Genomic DNA, 20801 nt, shown 5'->3' on the forward strand with positions numbered 1-20801 from the left:
TCTGTCCAATAGTTTAAGGCCCATATGAATGGGCGTTGCAAATTAGCTTGAGCTACAAAGTAAAAATGTTTGGGACACTCGAAAACAATCAGGTGAAACGTCTTCATACTGAGTCTCCAAACAGGCAGCGTTATTAGCAACCTGTTCTCCGTAGCGATCATAAGACTTAATTAAGTAAAACTTGGCAAATGAGATCATTTTACATTATTAAAGTTCATTACCACTGGGAAATATCATTCTTTAATGTCAGTTAGCCCGTCTGAATCGTCCTCTTTAAATGAAACAGAATATTCAAAGAAACACATTTCGTTTTAAAAGAGCAGCATTCTCTTGGGTAGATATCAAACTTTAACATTGACTCACCTAAAGCCTTTACAAGCTGACTCCTTAGATTAACTACTACACCATCTACCCAAACATTTATTACTCAATGCCTCAAAGTTGTACTCAAATTTCAAATCTCCTAGTCTCTTAAAATAGGGACTGCTTTAGGGTTTGTATCAGATTGGAGCTGGTGTTGGTGTTGCTAAAGTCACAATTCATCATCACAATATCTCACTTCTCCTTTAGCTCTGTCATGCTAGCTGTTGTTATAAAGGCACTTTTTATCAACTGGTTTGCACATATTTTCTCACAGTCAGATTCAGACAAACAGTGTGACAGTAAATATGCCGAGAATCTTTGTGTTTGACAAAGCTGGAATAAAGCAGAGCTCGATTTTAACACTCAGAAATGTTTCTATGATTCAAAAAAGTCTACAGTTATGTTAGCTGTATTTTCAAACCTCCAAATCAGGACACTTTAATTTTACTGCAAACTCACCAATTAACCTGCACTGGTCAAACAAAGTGGTTGCTAGAGGTGTCATCCTGAAAAGCCCATTTGGTTGTCAGCAGAGTTTACCTCACTGAAATTCATTACAACAGAGCTACCTCCAGCCTGCACCAACCATTGTGTTTGCTAGTGTTAATATGGCTTTGAATTTGGACATTTCCTACATGGGTGACAGAAAATAGGCACTTGCATTGACCGCGAAACAGACCATAATTTCTTGGCGCTTTTAAACTCTCTTAGCTAGAAATTTGCCAACTCACTTCGTGAGCACTGCAGAGGTGCCCTTGAGCAATGTTATCAAGAGAGCTTCTACAGTATTATGTCTTTTGTCCCAAGAATTTCTGGGTGATGACTTTTATATACAGCATCTAACTATCTGTGTAACAAATCTACCCCAGCGAGCTCTGCAGTCTGCACAGGATACAGCACTCTAAACAATCGGTCCACTCAACTGACTGTAACTGCTGCAGACTAAAATATCGATCTTCTATGCAATCAATCAAAGGGACTCGTCAGGGTCAGAGGAGACACTCATATCTTGGGCAGATGTGGATTTATGGCTATATGTGGTTTTCTGCTCCTCCCACTTTGAACGCCTTTCATTTTGTCACCTCCTCTCCTCCCTCTTTATTCAGCAGTTTCTGCACAGCGCTCTCCCTCTGTGTTTTCTGATCACCGACATATAACCGCACATCTTCTTTAGGATATAAACACATTAACGTCCTATTTGATTCATCTGTGTGTCTCTCTTAGTCTCAGTCATCTTTTCCGCATGCTTTTCCCTCTACGCCCTCTTTTTTCTTTTGGATCCCTTCTGCCCATTCATGCCGCTTTTTTATAGTTCCCCTCCTCTTTCCATTCATTCATTCATCCCTTCTTCTCTCTTACTCATCTACAGTCCATCCACACACACTGCCTCAGTCTCGTCAGAGCTGCCTGGAATTATTTACTGCTTAATGGCCTACAGCAGCTCACACCAGCCCAGCGGTGCTTTGCTTTATTTATTGATTTTCATTCCTTTTGTCTTAGTGTGTGCGTGTGTGTTTGTGTGTGAATGTGTGTGTGTGTGTGTATGTGAGAGGTGTGTGCCAGAAAAGCGCATACTAAAAGACATAAAGCCCAAGGACATCCTGCACCTTAAAGCTGCTGGTGAAATGACCTGTGGATTGAAAGATTGATTGATTTGATGGTTGAAGGCTAATCGGCTGTTACTGGGAGATTTGTCTGCTGCATCAGTGCTCCTGCGTCTATGATGTGTGCACGTACCAATATGTGCACATGTGAGTGTGCATATCAACAGCGACACAAACACTCATCATTTACAGCTGATCAATTGTGTCTGAGCAGCTTAAGTTAACAGATTTTCTATACCGCTGGGTACATTTGTCTACATTGATTTCTTTAACAAAGAGAAGCTGTACAGCACATAATCAAATCAATAAAATGTTTGCATATGGTGTTTTTTTTTTGACTGATAACCAAATTACTATAATCTGTTTTAGAAAAAATGTGCATGCTCTTGAACAATGCAGTATCTGTTTGTAGTTTCATTGTTGAAAACATCAGCCCTTAGTTCCACGTTTACATATGAATTGTGTACCTTTTTTCTATTCTACAAATTAGCAGTTAGCACAACAACAGTAGGCTACTTTAAGATGAGATAAAAACACACGATTGTTTCTGGCCTTTGCTACTACACATTATATTATAACAAACAGTTCATTAGTTCATTTCTGGATTTTAACACATTCAAAGCCCTGCAGACTTACTTATCTTATGATAGGGTTATTATTAAGATCTTCAAAGGGGGGGGGGGGGCTTCCTCAGGAGATTTGAGGGAGTGCTAGTTGTCTTTGTCAGGGTTATAAGAAATGTCTAGGGCATTCTGAAAAACACTCATCACAAGAGAGGCATAAGACACCAGTCCATTAGCAAGCAGTGTAAGGGTGTCTTCTCTTTGTCTCAGTTATTCTGGGTTTTTACATCTGTTTTTTTCTGTTACTCTATTTCCTTGGAGGCCTCTCTGTTGAGTATAGTGCAAGTTCTAAAGGCAGCTCAGTTGTATTTGTAACCTTGAAATTTTGAAAATACTGATGTCAAGTTAGAAAGACTTCTATTTAAAAGTATCTGTGTTAAAAGAAGTGGGAGATCCAGCTGCATAAATACCACAGTCAGATAAGGTCAAGGTCCTTAAGCATCCTTCAGCCAGAAGGCTCATTAAAAACTCTACCGAACAAATAACTCCTTCTTTTCTGTCCAATCCTTCATGATTTGTCTTGGGAAAGTTCTGACAATGAGGATTATAACCACTTAGTTACCAAACTCTCTGTGAATTAACTAGTTAACTTAATGAATAATAACACTTATTCTTGGGCCTTAAAACATGTATTTGCTGCTGCTTTTGATAACATTTACGTTTACGTTTTTTGAACCTCGTCCACTTCTGCTGATGTCATAAATAATCAGCTGTGTCACTCTGCTCAGTCTGTGGATCAAGTCATTGAAACTCTAAACAAAGAACACAACGCAACACAAAGACATGAAAAAGAAAATGCAAAACGTGAGGACTGTTGGAAGAAAGAACCCTCTTATTTGAGTGCTTTGCTGTAATTCTGCCCTATGATACTGTGACAGCTGCCCTTTATGGTCTGCCAGTCTCCAGCACCTCTTTGAATACTGATATTAGTCCTGCCAGTGGCTCAAAGGAAACATACACAACAGCAAAAAGAGCACACCAATCTAAAGCTATTGTTATCCTGCTCCTGTTTGAAGCTATGCTGAAAGAACACTGCAAAGCCTCAACCTCATCGCTCCCCATGTCCTTGGCTGGGGATGAGAGTCTCTCCATTTTGGTTGGAGGGGGAACCTTTTAACAAAATTACATAACAAGAGGCGATAAATAAATAAAGATACACAAATAGTAGACCAAAAAGTGGATGAAACGAAAGGTTCTCATTGGCACCATGTGTCCCTGAGATGGCATTTCTGCCCTCCCATTTTGTGATGATGATGATGATAATGATGTTGATATCAGCAGCTATACCATCCTCCTGTCAATGAGAGAAAAAGGAAAGAGAGAGAGAGAGAGAGAGAGAGAGAGAGAGAGAGAATGCCAGCGAGGGTCTGTGTATTTTCAGCCACACGCTGACAGCTGTGCAGTTACCCCACGTACGTGCTCACATCCGGAGACACAGTAAGAGAGAGAGAGATAGAAGGAGAGAGGGAGGGACAGAGAGAGAGAGAGGGAGGCTGGTACCCTCTCTTCCTTTTTTGATATAATTTGCTCTGCAAACGAGTGCGTGGTATATTTGCTCCCGGATTTCCCATTAAGTTTTTTTTGGGTACTCTTTTCATCGTTGCATTCCTCCGTCCAGAGAGTCTTTGGAATGAACTGTTTTCCTGCCATCGTCGTTTCCATGTCAGCATGGGAACTGCCGTCTCCAAAAGAAAGAATTTAAGAAACGATGCGATATCATCTGTGGCAGCAAAAGTTAGGTAAGTGATAACAGGGGTCTTTCTTCTTCTATACCCTTTTTGTCATTTAGTGCAGTATCGGGAATAAGCAAGCTGTTATAGCCTTAAGGTGCAAATCTCTTTGCGCATAAAGGCTCGTTGCGCTTCCTCCCGTCTACAGACTGTCCCGTCTAGCCCGGGGCGTACGTGTGATCTAATCTGTGCGTAAATTACCCTTTATTCTCTCCAAACTGAACCTGTTAAAAGTAAATGTTGGCTATTTTTAGGGAGGGTGTCCTAAACTCCCTGCACTGTGTTTTGTTTGGACTAAACTAAATGGAAGATGTTTTTTTTGTTAAGCCTTTGGCGCGTCGCAGCATTTTACGGATGTTATGAATGAAGCGTCGTTGTGTAATGAAAGTAAAACGAGGGCTGCTCTGACTCACAGTGTCTCGGTACGCTTTCTGCCTTTCACACTACTTAATCAAAACAATCACCTGTCGAAAAATAGCCAGCCAAGTTTTTTTACGCCAATTTAAACGTATAACCCTTCCTGTCTGGCCGCATCGACCCGAGCCGGACAGCGTGCGCAGAGACGAGGCTGCTGCCTTCACACCGCACCGGGCAAATGATCCACCTGCCAATTAATCGATCACTGCAATCGATTTCGTCGTTAACTGGTAAAACCAATTACGGTAAGTTATTGGAGCGGTCACAGAGGGCAGAGCGGGCTGGACATTATTCAGACCGTTTAAAGCTCGACACCACTACGTTAAAGGCTGTTAACGACATAGTCTAAAGAGACGTTCAGTGTATAAATATAGGAGATATAGATTTCTGTTAATGGCCTTGTCCGAGTCTATCTGTTTTGGCAACATGCAAGCAAATTCAGCTCCATCCTGCGTTTCAGAGCTCGCGCTGAAGAAGCTGTGGCTGTGCCGAAAAGCACGTGTGACTGTGTTCATGCGTCTACACATGTTGTGCAGACGCTGAGCTGAGATCTATAGTTAGATCAGGATACAAATTCAGCATCTGTTTTGCTTGTGCTGCAGGAATTGTTATGTGATTGAAACTCAATCAATGAATGACCTTGACTTGTGCAGACTCCAACATCCAAAGATGTGGGCTGATGTGCTATTACGTCATTCTCTCGTTGTGTGCGAGGCTTCCTTACGTTACACAGACTGCCTGTATGAGTCTCCTCTGAATGCATTGCAGTGTGTGTTTGTGTGTGTGTGTGTGTGTTTCAAGTGTACCACCTTGAGAGGAAGGAATGTGATTCTTAAACACAACGGCATGAATACAAAGGGGATCTTCTTTAGCAGGTGTGTCTAGGCATATGTGTGCTTGTGCATGCATGCGTGATCTCAAGGCCTTTTTTCTCATGTTAATCAATGAATTATTATTATATCATTATATCCTTCAGTATGATCGGCTACATTATACACACACAAGGGCACAAAAGCAATTCATGCACATGTTTAGTTTTATCTGGAACTCTCTGCTTTCCTCTCTATTTCACACACATTCACGGTCTAATTTTTCCAAGTTAATGGCAGAGTGAACCTTGCCTCCCGTAGACGATGGACTCAGCTGAATCACATTCAATATTGATAGGCCTCTCATTGGCACATGGCCCCATGAATGTGGAAGCAAAGCCTTATGAGGTGGTTTTCATGAACAACTCTCCTCACTCACAAATCAAATACTTGCATGTGTTAAATTCATGCATGTGTGCTCTCTGCATGTCACCAACATGTTCTGCCTTCTCTCTAATCAGCCTAATTTGCAGGCAGGGTGGACCCTGCAGACGTCAGAGCTCAGTCTAACATTGGGCTATTCCAACACAGCCCTCTACATAGCAATGTGCAATTATTTTTGAGGGGTTTTTCAGAGACACACAATTTATTTTTCAATCATTGTTTCAAGGATCTCTTTTGCAAAATCTGTGTGTTCAGTACATTTTGTGCTGAGCTTGCGTCTTGTGTAAATCCAGAATACATGTCAGGGGGGGAAAAAGTGCAGCTGACTGACCCTCAGAGTAACATCTGGAAATAACAATTACCATTCCGCCTTTTTTTGCCACAAGGCCAGGCAGCTGGGTTTAAAAAAGAATATTATATGTGCTGAGAAAAAGAAAAAGATATTTGTGACTATTTTGTTGAGACTAAGAAATGAACAAGAATCTAAAGCTCAGTGTTGAATAATGATGTGATTATAGCAAGTCAGTAAAGTTAAAATATGTTTCAGAATACCTGCAACTTCCTGATGGCAGCCACAGACACAAACACATGCAACAACATACACACAGACAACAGTCTTTGCAGAGTTTTGACTCATCGATTTTTCCAATCTGCCACTCTAGCGAGTGACCACTTAATGACATATTGCCTCGCAGCCTTCATATCATATAAGAGGATACGTTACATAAAATACGACTGTCAGAGGTGCTAGTCTTGGTTAGACTGCACACACGCACACACATATCACAGCTTGTATCAGTGCAGCCTCCTGATGATGACGCAATCTGTCTCACCTTTTAAATGTCCTCTTTCCTGCAAGCTTTTTCCATAAACTGTAAGAGAAAGATACAGAAGCACACACACACACACACACACACACACACACACACTCAAACACACACACACACACACACACACACACACACACACACACACACACACACACACACACACACACTCAAACACATTGTCCTGTGCTTTCAGATTATCACAGGGAAATGGCAAGAGTCAGTCAACATTTCCTGGATGAAGTTCAGTCATAGAAAAGTACATTAAATATTTATTGAAACCTCTGACTTGTCGGTGGAGGTCATGGCATTGGCTGTCTTTAACGCTTCAGTTATTTCAAAGTGCAATGACTTCAAACTACAACCAGCAGACAAGATACTGTAAAGAATGTGCTGTTTGTTTGTAGAGATGACTTAATACCAGTCAAATCCATATTTCTCTATTCTTAACCATAAAGTCAAAATCTCCTCAGCTTCAAACAAGAACCTAAAAAACTTAAACTGCTCATGCGAGGAGCTTTAGCTGGTTATGAACAATGACACAGACTAAAGTCAATATTGAGTCCTCTAGTTGACATATACAAAAACAAACAAGACCATAAGGGACAAGATTGACTTTTCTATAGTTATATTTTCTATACAGGTATATCTATCTAATTATATCTACAGTTATATCTATCTGTAACTACCTTCATCAGTTCCATATCAGATGAAGCTTTTCACAGCACATGGTTGAAAGAGACTGTATTTACACTTTCCATAGAAAATATTTACAGTGTGTAGAACATCATTTACTGCATTTAAAATCAACGGGATTACAAAAATCAGAAAAGGCGGCATAAGAATTTAGGAGACAGTACCAACAGTGAGAAAAAATCTTCTGCTTTGGGGCGCAGGTAGCCTGTGTGGCTAGAGCATGCGCCCCATGCACTGAGGCTATACTCCTATAAGCAGGAAGCCAAGATTCAAATCTGACCTGTGGCTTCCTTTCCCGCTTTCTGTCTCTCCTCCGTTTGAGTCTGTCCACTGTCCTATCTCTAAACAGAGGCATAAAAAAAATCAACCTTTACTTTGTTGTAATGAAGTACTGCGTTGTCCATAAGGGGTCGCCAAAATGAACTCTGAATAGAATTTCTTCACAGTAGCTTTTACTTCTTGTAATTTTTTTTACATGACAACAATCATTCCCTCTTGGGGATGGCTGTAGATAAAGTCATTAGAATGGTTCTCCTACAGATCAAAGACATTCACACCAAAAACAACACACAAAAACTACATTTAGTTAGTTGGTAGAAGGGATAGCCAAAATCCTTTGACTTGGTCTGGGATCAATGAAGTGATCATATTTTGTGGAAATCTATCTGATAGATGTTGAAATATCTCTGTCTGAACTGTGTCAGTGATTGAAGGAGTGACAGTGTAAGCCTTAAAAGCTTGCATGAATTTTGATCACTGTTGTCATTTGTAAGTTGTGAAAATACAAACAGTACATAAGGACACCCCCAAAGAGACACTGGTTTCTTCTACCTGCTGGTATTGGTCTATGCCCGTGCTATCTCCTGCATGTTTATGGATTGCTTATGAAACAGGTCACACTCTCCCCTCCAGCAGCTCCTGAGATATAGAAAGCAACTGTGAGCAAGCGAGGGGAGGAGAAGAGAGAGAGAGAGAGAGAGAGAGTGTGTGTGTGTGTGTGTGTGTGTGTGTGAGAGAGAGAGAGAGAGAGAGAGAGATTACCTCCAATTCACACACCAGAATTCTGCGACATTGAGTGAGAAAGGAAACGCTTTGATCTCCAATCTGCTGCCGGAGAGGAGGAGAGAGGAGCTGTGTGGTGGTTCGGCTGAAGGGCATCGGACAACAGCCCTCACAGAGCTGTGGGGGGAGTGAAAGATGGGGTGCTAGATGAAAGCAGAAGAAATATTGAATGATTGTGTCTTGGTTTACTGAGGACAGGTGTGACTGTCTTCTCTGTCTGAATGCACTCACTTGGTGCATTTGGCTGAGGGCAGTTATGTAACCATTTACTGGAAATAACAATTAACGAGAATTACTCGGAGGAAGGATGCAATTTCATCTTGAATTACCAACATCTGTGCTTTCTTTTTTTTTAACTCTTCATTTCATATTTTTACATTTAAGTTATTATCTCAGCAGCTTCATTAGAGCACAGCAAATCTTTTTCTATCACATCCATCTCCCTCCTGCTCTCCCACAGTCTTTAACTGTCTTGCAATGATTATGCTGAAAGAGGCAGATTTTATTGATTACAGTTTGAAGAATGATTATGGCTCCTGCAGTGTTATGTGATTGTTTGTCTGGGTCTGTCTGCTTTCATGCGCATAACTTGTTTGATACTTTGACAAAATCTTCCCAGTCAAAGTTTCCTCAGTTGTCTCAAAAGAGAAGAGTGAAACAGGATGTTTTTCGAATAAAGCTTTCTTTCTTCAAGTTTTTTTCTTCTTCTCAATAACAGTGCAACAGTGTCAGTAATGTTTGCTTAATTTAATTCAGCTCCTTCACTTTTCGGGTCTTGACATTAATTGCTGTCACAGTTTCATGACTTTCACTACTGGGAGACTTGAATAAAATAGATTCAGAGTTTATGATTACCTGCTAGGTGTTTCACTTACACAATAGCAAACAACAAAGTTTGATTACATCATTGGGTTTTGTGAAATCATGATAGTCATCATCAAAAAGAAAGTTCCATTCGACAAAATCCAGTCAGTTCAATATATTAAGGCAGAGATTTTAGTGTGTTGTGCGTAAGTGTTTCTGAAGCAGTCCCATCTCTCAGCACTGTATGTGTTTCAGGTGGTTGTGGTGAGTCACTGACATTTTAATCAGCCTCTCGGTCAGGTGCTTTATTCCCACATGTCCCATAATGCACTGCACTTGGTGAAGACTGCAATTAACATTCCCAAGTCCCTTTGGCCCTCAGCATGCGCAACAAGCCTCTCAACAGGTTCTCAACACCCCAGCTGTGCCTTCATGTGTGTGTGTGCACTGTGTATGTGCTCCTCCGTTTGTGTGTTTGTAGAAAACCCAATTCAATTAGACCATCTGAGAGGTGGATTCGATTACGGAGCATTAAGAGTGAGGAATCTCTGAGCTTGGCAGCCCATTGTTTACAGTGAAGCGACGCCCTGGGAGACATCAGTTCTGGTGATATTGAGACCAATGGGAACTCTGCCAGGGGAGCGATGGCCTTGTTTCAGCCACGAGCCGCTCTTCCTCCCAAGATATATGGCCACAGTGTTAAACTGCATCAGAATCCACAGGGAAATGCATGCGGTGATTAGATATGGCTCAATATGCCATAAAATACTGTATGTAGCAGCATAATAACTTAGGCCTCTCCCTAAGTGAGCCAGTTGTATAATCTCAGAGCAACCTCAGCCTCTCTGGGGCTTTTTTGGCCTTGGATACAATTTGTATGATTGTATCCCCCCCCCCCCCCCACCCACCCCACCCACCCCACACACCCCACACACACACACACACACACACACAATTTTAGGAGAACTTGTAGTTTCATTGAAAAACACTAAGTGTTTTGTATTGTCTTCAGTGGCCTTTAGTAATTTTTGAGAAGGAGTACTTCTGATAGTTGAGAAGGTGGATGAGTCATGTTTGAACATGGTACTTTGTTTCGGTAACTCTGCAAAGACTTTGAGACTTGAGTCACATTTGTATTGAATATAATCCTTTCCCTGTGTTTTAATCAGGCAGTATATTTAAATACTGAGCACTGGAGTCTTAACACACACACATCCTTGTCTTATAAACAATGTGGGACTATTTATATTTATGTGCACTGAGTTGTAATATGTATCTACTTTGAGGAGGATAAAATATGTTTTTTTGCCTGGAAGATATCCAAACAGTACACCCAAACAGCAACAAATATTTGATTGTTGGGGAACTGAAAACATAGCAATGAATGCAATCTAAACCTGACAATGGAGAACACATCCAAACAAAGATGGGATAAAGTAACACTGGAATAAGTAATGAGTCAAATTCAGACATCTGTGTGAGTTAGAAGGCAGAAACTAGTAGAGAATAAACAGAGGTGGGCTCATTTACAGGCCGCATGATGTTCCCATCTGTCAGGTGTCTAGTTATGTATTGTGCTGTCTCAATCTTAAAAGAGTTTGAAGGGCTGAGTTGTATCTTCCTGTTGTTGAAGATCCTTTTATGCATGTGGAGGTGGTTAGAGGAGTTTGTGGCAGAATGTGTTGTTGAAGGATTGGATAGTGTGTAATTGTGTCTGACTCATCCGGCTTGTGAAATGCTAAGTACACCTGAGTACCTGCTGAACTGTAGACACAGGGAAAGGTGAAATCTGCTTGTATCCTCTCTCACTCACTCTCTCACTCAGAGGGAACAAAACAGATGACAAGAAAACAGACAGGTTTCAAGTTCTCCATAGCTATTTATATAACAGAGTAGCTACTCTTGGAGTTGAGTCATGTCCAAGAAAGTGGACAGTTCAGCCTCTTGGTTGCAATAAAGTGAAATCGAAGGTGCTCCTGAAAATGGCTTTAGTGTCAGTCTTCCCAGATAAAATGGCATATGGTAACTATTACATAACTGTCCTATAGCTGACTAGTTATAGGGAAGGTTTTGGGGGGTGGGAGTGTAGGGGGAACATCAGGTGGTGTTATATTTTTTAAGAGGAGGTCAGCGAGGATTAGTGGATAAAAAAAAAGCTAGACATAGTTTTTTTATTACTCAGTGACTTTCAATTTTGGTTTCCTTTAACTATAACCACCATCGCTGACTGACTTAAACCATTATTATTGACACCATGAAGACAAAGGTATATTCGATGAAAGTGTTTAAAACCCCCAAACATTTGAGAGTTAAAATGTAAGTAATGTATTTGAAAGTGTGTGGTCTCTGTTGATCTCTAATGGTAAATTCTGCATAAAAATGCAGAATCTGAAGGCCCTTTAACAGATTAAAAATAGAAGTAGAAGTAGTATTATTGAGTAAAGTGTTTCAGCAGACACTGGCTGTTTGCATGATACTTGCATGTATCTGATGATTTATCAGTCATGAGTCATTTTGGTTACTTGCATATTGCAGCTAATAGTCAGACAGTATCTCTCAACGCTAACACCATTTGGACTTCTCAAGTTTAGTTGGACCATAAACGAAGGCATTTATGGTCTTCGTTTATGTCATTATGTCGGTCATTGTTCACAGGCTAATAAAGGGCTTCAAGTGGAGGATGCATTCTAGAAAGCTAGGGGTTTCTAAATCTGTGAAGATCTACTTATGTCTGAGTCGAATGTGGTCTTGGATTTTCCCTTTTTTTAACCAAAATGAGTAATATGAGCATTTTATTGTGAATCTACATGAATTTGAAGGACAGAATGAAGTTATGTCGTCCAGCAGTCTCAGATAGATGAAAAAATGCTTCTATGGGCCATTGTGAAGGACACTTTCAAAGAAGGTCAATTTATTTGGAGATTTGTCGGGTAGTTGAGAACGGGAGCTGTTTCCAATACTCATAATTATACTCGGACACAGGGGCACAAAAGTTGGCAGTGTATTGCATTCACAAGTGATATTGTCAGGAATCTAACCTTCATGCAAGAAAAACAAGGACGATGTGATTTGGTTTGAAACACTTGTTAATATCTTTCTTTAAAAGCAGTCAGTGGAAAATATATGGCCCATAAAAAGGAAATGCAAACTTGAATTTAGGTCAACACATTATCATGAAACGACAGTTATGGCACTAAAATCCTCGCTGTGGTTGCCAACTAATGTTGCCAATCAGCACATTAATGTGCACCAGGAAGTTTTTTAAAAGCATCATAACAAAAACACTTAAGCAAGCCTCTGCAAGATTATGTTCATGAAGTACTTAATTGCATTTAAACCAATGGCTTCCTTTTAAAATGTCTTGAACCAATGATAAAACTTTTACACCAAAGTGGGCTAAAAGCATAGACTGTAAAGATTAATGGACAAAGCCTGAGTGCTGTCAGCCATCTGTTACTGCAGGGGGATCAGCAGCCATCACCATGCTTTTGTCTCAGCCTAACTTTTAGTCAAACTAATGACGGGCTGGGAGTTGAGTATAGTTTTCAGCCTATTGATGAACCATTAAATAGCACCCACCTGTCAATCATGCTAGCTATATGGACAGCACATTCAAGGTGTGCCAGTGATGAAAACAGCTAATCAGACTTTTTTCATTTTTTGTACCAGGCTGTACACATGTACGTATATATACACTGTAAAACCAGCTTTTTTTGCCAGTCATGTCTAACTGCCAGTATTCCTGGAAGTCACCCTCAAGTAGACACTTAAAATAAACTTCATTTTTCAAGACTGAATGTTGCTGCTAGGCTAAAAGCCCTTTGAGTTCTCTGCAATACCATCGCGGTTTAACCAACTTCATCTGCTGAGGAAGATCATGGGACACAATAAAAAGCTTTAAACTAAATGGAGCTTGTGTTTACCCATTTTCATTTAGATTATTTTAAAGGTCAAGCTGAAACATATTCTCATTTAAATCTTGTTTGCTCTTCATTGTAAAATATTCACTTTATTTATTTGGGTATATCAATATCAGACCTCTGCTGTAACTTGAAGGTTAAAGATTCCATTCTTGCACAGCCAGTGTCCTTATTTTTTAATCATGAGCTGACCTGACTTATTGAATTTGCACCTTAACCATCTTTATTTATCCTCTTTGACCCAGGATCAAGGAGTAAGTGGTGGGCCCCATAGGCTTTCAGCCTTTTAAGATCCCTTTAAGTGACACAAAGGATTTTCGGGACGACTTGATTTTCAAAGATGCATTTTGTCCTGCAGATAAAACTGAGTCGGCTGTCACTTTTATCTCTTTCTTACTCATTGTCCTGACTGTGCACTCTCTTTGTCTAGCTCAGTTTCCTTAAGTCTACTTCGTCTTTCATTTTTAATATGCCCAGATTTTCTCCCTCTACACTTTTCTTCCTCTCTGCAGTAATCCCATCTCTCCTGCTCAGAAACTCCCCTCCCTAACTGGTGTCTTTCCCCCAAACCCCTGTCACATGTCTGAGCGAATGCAGGACGAATTTCATATCCGCCTGTCAGGCTCCTTCCTCTCCTTCACCTTCTCCATATACTATTTACTATTTACTTTTCACCTGACGATACAGTATGTCTGACCTGTACCTCATGTTTTGTGCTCACATATCACATACGTAGTCAGTGCAAGACAATTACAAGAGAGAACACGAAGAGGGCTTGTATAATACATGGATTGAGAGGCTTTTTTTTTCTCTATCTGTTTCCACTCATATATAATGGATTATGCAAGCCTCTTGCACCATTGTTAGCTGATTCTAATCAGAAGGCCCAGGCCTGTTGAATAATAAAGCATGAGGGCAAATTGAAAACATCTCAGAGCATCAAAGAGACACCTGCTGATTAGCATGTACACTACATTGATTACAACTGCTGTTAATAAGACTTGTTACATTGCATCATGTGCACACACACACCTCTACACACACACACACACACACACACACACACACACACACACACACACACACGTTGATGTTTTGTATTTCTTGCCTTTTCTCCTCATTTTGCCCTATTATTAAATTTAATAAAATGTACTTCAAATTATATTTGATCAGCAGGTTGCAATTTGCCAATCTAGAGTCAAACAGCACTGAGACTTTTAACCATTCAGCAATGGTCTCAGACAAGGTTGATGCCAATGAAGTAACTTCAAACAATTCTAATTCACTGGTTGCATGAAAAGTCGAGAACAGATAACTGCACATAATACAAAGAAGCTGGTCTATGATAGCTTGTAGAAAAACACAAGGGTACAAGACAATGTTTATTTGATGCTTGGCCACTCCGTTGTTCCAGTTAAGTGGTAAAGTTATTGTGTTGGAGGAGCCCAATCAATAACTGAATGAACAAAAATATATATATTTTTTTTGTTGCATTGTGCTGTTGACCATACTTTTAATTAAACTGTGGTATTAAAACAAAATTATATGTTGTGCTGAATATCAGCATGGCTTGGTTAAATCACAGCCTTGTTAATATTTGGTAGCACAGCACTCCCATACTGTGTAATTCTGCTAAATTATTCAATAGGCTTTTTTACATTTCAGCACTTTAATGAAACTCCCCTATATGCCTTTTTACCATCATATTACATCTGAAACTGTAAGTGAGTGTGTGACACTCACTGTTGAAGCTAATAGGCAATTTTGTGAACAGGTCACATGAACACATCAATATAAACATAAGTATTTCATAATGCTTTTCATACTTGTATAAAAAGAAAACAAGTGTGTTGACTCAGTTGATCTGATATTTTGCCTGTTAGGGACATAAGGACAAAAGTAAACCCATCAAAACGTAAGTGTTTTAAGTATATAGTGAGTTGAAAATATTACCAGAGTTAGGATTATTTACGTAATCTTAACTCTAATCCTAACGTACTAAGTAAAAAGTATGTTCGCTCACTCTGAAAAAGCTTGTGGCAGAAAGTATTTCTTGTTGTATTTCCTATAAACAGTAGTAGATGAACAATAGAGTCAAACAACTTGGTCTCTCACAAATGTAAATGGGTTAGGGTGGTCCTAATAGCATTGCCTTGACATTAATTAACAGTTTGATTGATGAACAATAAGACACAGCCAGTTTCAGTTTATTTGGGAAATTACATTCTTATCATGTTCCATGATTACATTCTTGTAATATCACACTTCAAAAGAGTCATTCTTTTTTCTCCTTTATTCCCGATGATACTCAATAGATTTAATGGTTGTTAGTGTGGAGTATTTACTCTTGCTTTCATTAGATTTGATCTTTGGTAATTTTCTACTCTTGTCATAAAAAGAGGAACATAAGGAAGTCAGTACCATTTAACTACATGACCCAGGGCTATTTTATTAATAGCTGAAGCCCTTTGTGATATTATATGTGGCTGAATGGGTATCTGGAGAATATTCCTCTGTCTATATCAAAAGGAAGATTAACACTTTTAGCACAATAGTAATGGAGCTTTCAACATCTTCTTAGAAGATGATCTCCAAGCAATGTCCTTGAGTTGCACTCAAGGTTAATATTTTTTCTCTTGAACCAAACATACAATATTCTTTACATCCCTAGCTGCAGCCTATCAAACTGAGAAATGAAGCAAATGCCAATATGGCCCCATTCTCTTTTTAAAATGATAACATAACTAAATGTTATGTTAAACTAAACTATGTAAACTATGTTTACAGTCTGTTAGAGAATGCCTTTGGTTTCTTTTCCTAATTTCTCTACTCAAAGGTTGAATCTTCTTTCTAAATAATGTAGATATTTTCTTCTATAACTAACCTGCTCACCAACTGCTACAGAAAGAAGAAGAAGAAGAATTTTAAATTATTGTGTAATCAAAATTTTGAGTAAAATCTGTCATGATATTATCCGTACGTTAGCACTGATAAACTGAGAAGTTATTGTGCTTACAACTTAGTTTGTGAGGTGGGCGCAAGTTTGCAACGTACCATGAGCTTTAGCTATAGGTACTTTAGTTTGAATGACTCTTTTTAGTGTTCATTGCAAAAGTATCTCATTCTGTTGGAATCACAAAGGTTTACTCGTCCACACACAAACTAGTAAATACGCCATAAGTAACTATTTAGCTTTGGCAACAGTTGGTGATATCCTCTTGCTCCTCTCTACCATAACCCCCATATCCAAATGGTAACTTCTGTGTCTAGGAAAACCAACATGGCACTGGCTAAGATACTTGGGAAATTAGAAAGGCAGTTGACATACCAAAGAGCGTTGTTAATGAAGCGGTCTGTTATTAATTCAGTTGTATATCCATACAAAGATTCTCTTATGTGTGATACAAAGAAGACAAACAAAATCATGTTGTTACAGCTGCAATGAGGTCCACCAACAAAAACTGAAGTCAAAGCATTCCTACCCTCTATCTCCTCTGGCTGTCTAATACTCTGCCCCTCTTGGAGTCTGAGGTTGCCTGAAGTGCGGAGATAAAACAGCTGCATCTTAATCTGTGGGTGGCACAAACCCACAAAGAAGGCAATTAGCTCTATAATTTACAATTCCCTTGCCCAGCTCTTTTCTATCCCCTTCCATTTTCTCTCCTCCTTCCCTCACCCCCTCTTGTCCAACCATGAATTAATGTCTTTATGTGTCGTGTGTGTGTGTGTGTGTATGTTCCTACAGAGCAGCGAGAGCATTTGGAGAGTACCTGTCCCACACACACCCTGAAAACCGAAACGGATCAGGTCAGCGTCTCAGTCCATCCCTCTATCCTGCTCTGCTAATTCCTTTGTGGTCCTTAAGCCTTCCTCCCCTGCTTTACCTGATTCTCTGCTGAAATGCCACGTAGCGATCATTAGTGTATAACAGTTAACAACCAGAAAAAGACTATTATTATGTGTTTCATTCTCAGCTTTACTCTTTCTTGTTTGTTCTTTTTCTTTAGCACCTTGGTCTATGTGTTTAACACTAATATTTGTCTTTTTGCTGTCGTACTAGCCCATCTTCTGTGTGAAACCTTGGTGGGTCCCGACCCGGAGTCACCAAGTGACAAGATTGGCCCAAACAACAACCACCTCCGTCCTACCTCTAACACCACCAAGGACTGTGAGAACAACAACGAGCCAAGCCTGGTGAAGCCCCCACTGGGCATACTCCAGGCACCTCCTCCGTCTATCACCATCTCAAGCAAGCCAGCACGTCTCTCCCTTGAGCGCAGCTTCTCAGCTGAGGAGGACCAGCAAAAGAGTGTTGAGTGTACCCTGCAGCCAGCCCGTGTCTACACCATCACCACCCAGCGTGGTATGCTGATGAGCAGCAACCGGGGCAGCAAGGAGAGCCTAGAACTGGACGTCCTAAAGGAGAAGTCGGGGAGTGGCAGGCTGGGATCCAAAGGTGGCTTGGTCCAGCCCTCCACTTCCCCTTCTTCCACCTCATCATCGCCAACACAGTACCACCATGCCAGCGGCCGTGGCACCAGCAGCAGCAGTGGGAGTCATCATCATGGCAACCACCATGGAAACCACCACCATCATGGCGGCATATTGGGCCCCAACACCCCCTCAAGCAGTGGAGGAGCAAGTGGAAGCAGCAGTAGCAACCAGCAGCAGCAATCTTTAAATATCTCTGGATCCCACCATCATGTATCACACCATCACCACCATCACCTGTCTCAACCCCCGCTGCAGACCTCTGTCAGCGCCCACAACATCCGCAGCTGGGGTGAAGGTGGAAAAGGAGAGGCTGAGTGCAGCGGGCTGGCCTGTGACTCGTGCGGTGGTGCCCCCTCAAGGAGCCAGGGCTCTTTGGATCTAGAGAGCACGTCCCGAGAGGCAGGCAAGCAGCACCGACGCCTAGAGAGGATGTGGAGTGTAGACCGGATGACTGGGCTGGAGAGAGGTGAGAGGGCAGAGGACACAGGAGAAAGGGAGATGCGCTGAGGTCCAAACACGGATGGGAGGGTTTGTTCATGACGAGCCCTGTGGCTGGAATTGGCGGTGATTAGTACCTGACCAGAGATGAAATACTATTTGATTAATTTTAATCACCAAGAAAAAAAATACAACAAGCATAAGGGCTTTGGTTGTTCAACGACAAAAACTGTAGCTGCCTCTAATTAATTATTTACTCCAAGCAAATCTGTTAATTTGAAAGGTACACAACTTGCCTCAACAAATACGAACATCCCGTTCTTAAAAAACAACAACAACAGCACTGATCCAAGAATATTTTCATGCCAACTCTTTCTCCAGTATTAAGAACACAACAAACTTAAAAAATCTAATTAAATCAACACCCTGCTCACATGTTGAATAGAAGGCCCTTTTTCTCTGATATCACACTTGGGGATGGAAGCTTAAATGTTATACAAATGTCTTACTGCTATGGTCTGAGTTTTGTGTCATAGAAGGTATTTGACGATGCTAACCACTTCACTGTTTGTAAATTGATCAGCAACTGAAAAGGCAATAGATAGTCAAAAACAGGAGGTACTTTGGGGCAAATAAGTCCGAATAACACTTTAATTGACAGATTAGCTACCTTTAAACAAGCTAATTTTAGTAGCGTTACTCCATTTATAAGCCAACATTCATATTTTCAATATATAACAATGTATTAACATTAGCTGAAATTGGCTAAAAGCTAGTTTCCCTGTTTGGTAGTTTAATAACAAAATTGTTCAATCCTTGCTGACACACTAGCTTGGAGGTGGTTCGATGCTAACATTAGCTGTGATCTAATGGGCTGTCAAATATGTTATTATATTTGGCACTGTATAGGGCTTGAGTTTATGTGTTTATTTTGTTATTTAATTGCTGATTGAGAAATAATGCATGATAATGATTGTCAAAAACCCTTACAACTTACTTCATGAAATAGCACTATGTCAGCAGTATGACATCAAAAGAGCATTTCAGCTTCTATGAGTATGAATCAGCTCGCTTTGTGAATTTGGTTGATAAGCGTCATTTGTGTGATAGGTAAATTAGATATGTGGCCTGTTTTTAATTTTTGAACCTTCAGGAACTTCAATGACTAAAGGCCATAATTCGCATACTCTTCAGTGAGAGACTTTCTTAATGGAATAACTAAACTTGAATGTTTATTTAAGGTTATTATATGAAATAATTTAACAGTACAAACAGTCGTATCAACCGGCACCAGGGTTAGATGAAGGTTTACATGAAAACAATTTAAACAGCCGTTTGGTTTCAGCTACAGAAGGCTCAAATCTATTTCCTCTCAGGTCTGGTAGGGTTTAAAGAGTTTGATGTTGGATGTGACATGATGGTCTGTATTTCTGCCTCTTCATCTCCCCGTGTCACTCCTCTGCTGTCTCCTTCTGTGTTTCTTCCTCTCTCCATTTGTGGAGTTGTGGACTGTGAAGTGTGATTTTGTGCTCTCATATTTTCAATCTATTTAACTGTTTGTTTTGCTTTTATATATACAAAGATATTTCTTATTGTTATTCATCTTAACCTTGAACTCATCATCCTCCTCTCTTATTGCAGAGGACACTAACTGGTTCCCCAAGGAAAACATGTTCAGCTTTCAAACTGCCACAACGACCATGCAGGCGTGAGTGTTGAGTCTTCAGTCACACATGAATCGTGCATGTGCACAAACACACAGTCAAATTTATGGTGGATGTTCCCTCTGAAAGGTCCAGTCTGCTTAAATATACAGTACTTGGGGGTTTTAGGTTACTAAAGGCTAGGTAGGTAATTTCCAAACCTTAGCATGGTTTTTAAAGTAGCCTTCTCTCCGTGGTCAATCTTCACCCACCCCCTCCCCTCTGTGCTCCCTCAAAAGCCCCGCTCCTCACTTACATGCGTTAGCACCATTGGTCCAGAAGTGGATTTCAGCTTGAGTGTGGGCTCGTGGTAGAGAGCAAGTAGGGAGACAGGGAGACATGATTAGTTCATAAAACATGTACTGGCAGACATTGGTCAACATTTTTCGCGTTTACAATTGCTACAGATGACAGATTTTTTATGTTTCTTTTTCAGAACACATGAATTATTAATTACCGTCAGGACCTAAAGACAATTACAACCATAATCTTTAAAAGTGTATCTGGAGGAGATAACCTACCCTGGCTTTAACTACAAATTGCATACATGCAATCAAAAAAAAAAACAATTGTCCAAAGCATGTTATAGGTTTAAAGATTGATGACCTAATTCGCAGGCTGCCATTGATTTTCATTTCATTAAGCTATAAAACTCAGCTAGCAGACCCTTAAAGCTTGCTCAAGGTCAACAGCATAGTGAACATTTTGTCAATCCTTTATTTTTGTTCAAGTTAGGTTATAATGAACTTGTTTTTGCTTTTCAACATCTATTTAACAATTTCACTGTAGCTGAACAGCAACACATGATCCAATTCTTAATTTTATTACTTTATTTACTTTAATTTTCAATAAATACTTACATAAAAA

General features: G+C 40.1%; 1 protein-coding gene across 1 annotated transcript in view; it reads left to right on the top strand.

The window, feature by feature from the left end:
* Positions 1–4169: 4169 nt before the first annotated feature.
* Positions 4170–20801, top strand: part of nsmfa (NMDA receptor synaptonuclear signaling and neuronal migration factor a) — a 47745-nt gene continuing 31113 nt past the window's right edge. Inside the window, exons 1-4 of the mRNA XM_079364171.1 lie at positions 4170–4329; positions 17045–17106; positions 17360–18259; positions 19873–19939. Coding sequence (XP_079220297.1) covers positions 4259–4329; positions 17045–17106; positions 17360–18259; positions 19873–19939 — 1100 coding nt within the window. The 5' untranslated portion in view covers positions 4170–4258. The remainder of the gene's footprint in view (positions 4330–17044; positions 17107–17359; positions 18260–19872; positions 19940–20801) is intronic.

Source organism: Symphodus melops (genome assembly GCF_947650265.1).
Source record: "Symphodus melops genome assembly, chromosome: 16".
Lineage (NCBI taxonomy): Eukaryota > Metazoa > Chordata > Actinopteri > Labriformes > Labridae > Symphodus > Symphodus melops.